The following is a 2,616-nucleotide window of genomic DNA, read 5'->3' as shown; positions in this document are numbered from 1 at the left end:
TAAAATAAAATTCAAAAGAGGTATTCAAAGGAAAGTATAATTTTAAAAAATAATAAAACTGAGACTAAAATAACACCAATGAAAACACACCATTTCCCATCTTGATAACAAAAAATAAAATTTTGACAGAGCAATGAGAGACAAATAAAACCAAGGATGCTTTATGAATCCTCAAAAAATTACATTATTTTATATTTACCTAAAATTACATGCAAAGTCTATATACAGTTATATACACATATGTAAGTCTTCATTATTTATTTTGTCAAACCTTTTATTTCAAGCTTTTATCTCTATTTTTTCTTGACCAGCACAGATTTAGGTAGGCTCTCTCTTTTACTTCAAGTATGTATCTGTTTCCTAGTATATATATATCATATATATATATATATGATATATATATCTTATATCACTTGAACAGACAATGTCCCCTACAAAAGGCATATACTAATAAAATGTCTTTGAAATGATAATGGCCACTACTCAATATCTTTGTGATAGTACAGTCAAATTTAATAAAGCAGAACAGAACTTATTATTTCAATTAAATTAGTTTTAACTATTTTATTTATTGGTTTATAATTGTCAACTCTCATTTGAAGCACTGTAAACTAATGATACAATTTAAGTTATGTATATTATTGTTAGTAATTCAAACAAAGTAACAGGTCAATGTAATGTCAGGTATGAATTAATTGCCACCTTTGATTTATTGTCTGTAGATGAACAGACGCTTACAACAGAAAAGTCGAATGCCTCTTCTCTGATCGAATTTGTCCTACTTGGGTTTTCTGATGTCCCCCATCTCCAGTGGATTCTGTTTGGGATATTTTTGCTCATGTATCTGACTATTCTGATGTGCAACAGCACTATAATGCTAATAACAAGAATTGACCCTGCTCTGCAGACCCCTATGTATTTTTTCCTAAGCAATTTTTCTTTCGTAGAAATCTGTTATGTAACCGTCACCATCCCCAGGATGCTCATGGACCTCTGTACTCTGAAAGGAAATATCTCTATATTTGCCTGTGCCGCACAAATGTGTTTCATTCTTATGCTGGGAGGCACAGAGTGTCTCCTCCTTACAGCCATGGCCTATGACCGCTATGTGGCCATTTGCAACCCTCTGCACTATTCCCTGGTCATGAGCCACAGGATCTGTACACAGCTGGTTGCTGCCTGCTGGATCAGCGTCATACCAGTTGTGATTGGACAAACTTACCAGATATTCTCACTACCCTTTTGCGGGTCTAACAGAATCAATCATTTCATCTGTGACATCCCGCCAGTCCTCAAGCTAGCTTGTGGAGACACATTTGTGAATGAGATAGCAGTGTACATAGTTGCAATGGTGTTTGTCATGGTTCCCTTTGTGCTGATCCTTGTTTCCTATTGCAAAATTATCTTCAGCATTCTGAAACTGTCCTCAGCTAAAGGAAGGGCCAAAGCTTTCTCCACCTGCTCCTCTCACCTGACAGTTGTAGTCCTGTTCTATGGAACTGCTGGCATCACGTACCTACAACCCAAGCCAACGCAATCAGAAAGAATTGGAAAACTGTTGTCTCTTTTCTACACCATTTTGATCCCAACTCTGAATCCCATTATATACACTCTGAGGAACAAAGACATTATGATGGCTTTGAGAAAACTACTCAGTAAGTTACTAGCGTGAGACAAAGGCTTGTAAGTACATATGTATTCATGATACTAACAGAAAAAATGTATTTTTATTCTGATGTTTTTTATACTATTAAATTTTTGTTAAACACCCTAATATTGTCATGCATTCTTAATTTCATACTTGGTTACAGGACTTCATCTTTTCAGATTACAGATGGTCAGTAGCACATATCTGTTATCAACACCTTCTTTTATAATGTTTGCAAGGTACTCTGCTCAGATTGTCTGAGAAGCTCTTTGGATAATTGTGATCTATGAGTAGAGGCATTTGTCATATTCTGAGATGAATTTAGTTTGACTTTCATATGCTTTCTTCTTTGATTCTCTGTTTAGTTTTTCTTTATTTGTACACTGACTGATTGAAAGTAGCTAATGTAGTAGGGGTGTAATAAGTCGAGCATGGGTGCAGGAGTAGCTCAACAGAACCTAATTCTCACTAATGTCTTGTCTGTCATTTATAGATTTCAGGTGAGTGTGCCATTTTCTTTAGTCATTTATTCACCAATCACATGGCCACTTTCCAATGGATAATCCTGATATATGGCAACACAGAGAGCCTTGGTTGTAACTGAGATACAAAATTAAACTAAAAGTCATTATTCTGAGAAAAGAAGAGATAGGAAGCAGAATTGACAGGACTCAGAGAGAGAGGAGGGGACAGAGAGAAAGACAGACAGACAGACAGACAGTGAGGGGGGAGGAGGTAAAAGGGAGCATACAGAACTCATTATACACATGATCTGTATCTAAAATCATTATACACAAAATGTAACCTGAACTAATCATATGCATGTATAAAATTGATGAAGAATTACCTCGACAGAAAACAAGTGAAAATGTATTAAATCTTAATTACATCTTGTATATAAATTGAAGCAATATCTCTCTTCCTCCTTGGTTGTAACATTAATAGAAGGTGTGGCTACTGAAGGGACA

The 2,616-nt window shown here is 35.4% G+C and overlaps 1 protein-coding gene across 1 annotated transcript; it reads left to right on the top strand.

The window, feature by feature from the left end:
* Positions 1 to 631: 631 nt before the first annotated feature.
* LOC101997382 (olfactory receptor 10AG1-like) lies at positions 632 to 1,672 on the top strand. Its single transcript, XM_005363465.1, has one exon. It carries the CDS (start codon positions 632 to 634, stop codon positions 1,670 to 1,672), a length of 1,041 nt encoding a protein of 346 aa, XP_005363522.1.
* Positions 1,673 to 2,616: the final 944 nt, after the last annotated feature.

The sequence above is a fragment of the Microtus ochrogaster genome, linkage group LG9 (assembly GCF_000317375.1).
Source record: "Microtus ochrogaster isolate Prairie Vole_2 linkage group LG9, MicOch1.0, whole genome shotgun sequence".
NCBI lineage: Eukaryota > Metazoa > Chordata > Mammalia > Rodentia > Cricetidae > Microtus > Microtus ochrogaster.
Note: the sequence above shows the minus strand (reverse complement) of the source record. Positions and strands in the feature narration are given on the sequence as shown.

Bases quoted from the DNA above. Each gene is read 5' to 3' on its own strand.
- LOC101997382 (XM_005363465.1), top strand. From the start codon at position 632: ATGTATATTATTGTTAGTAATTCAAACAAAGTAACAGGTCAATGTAAT.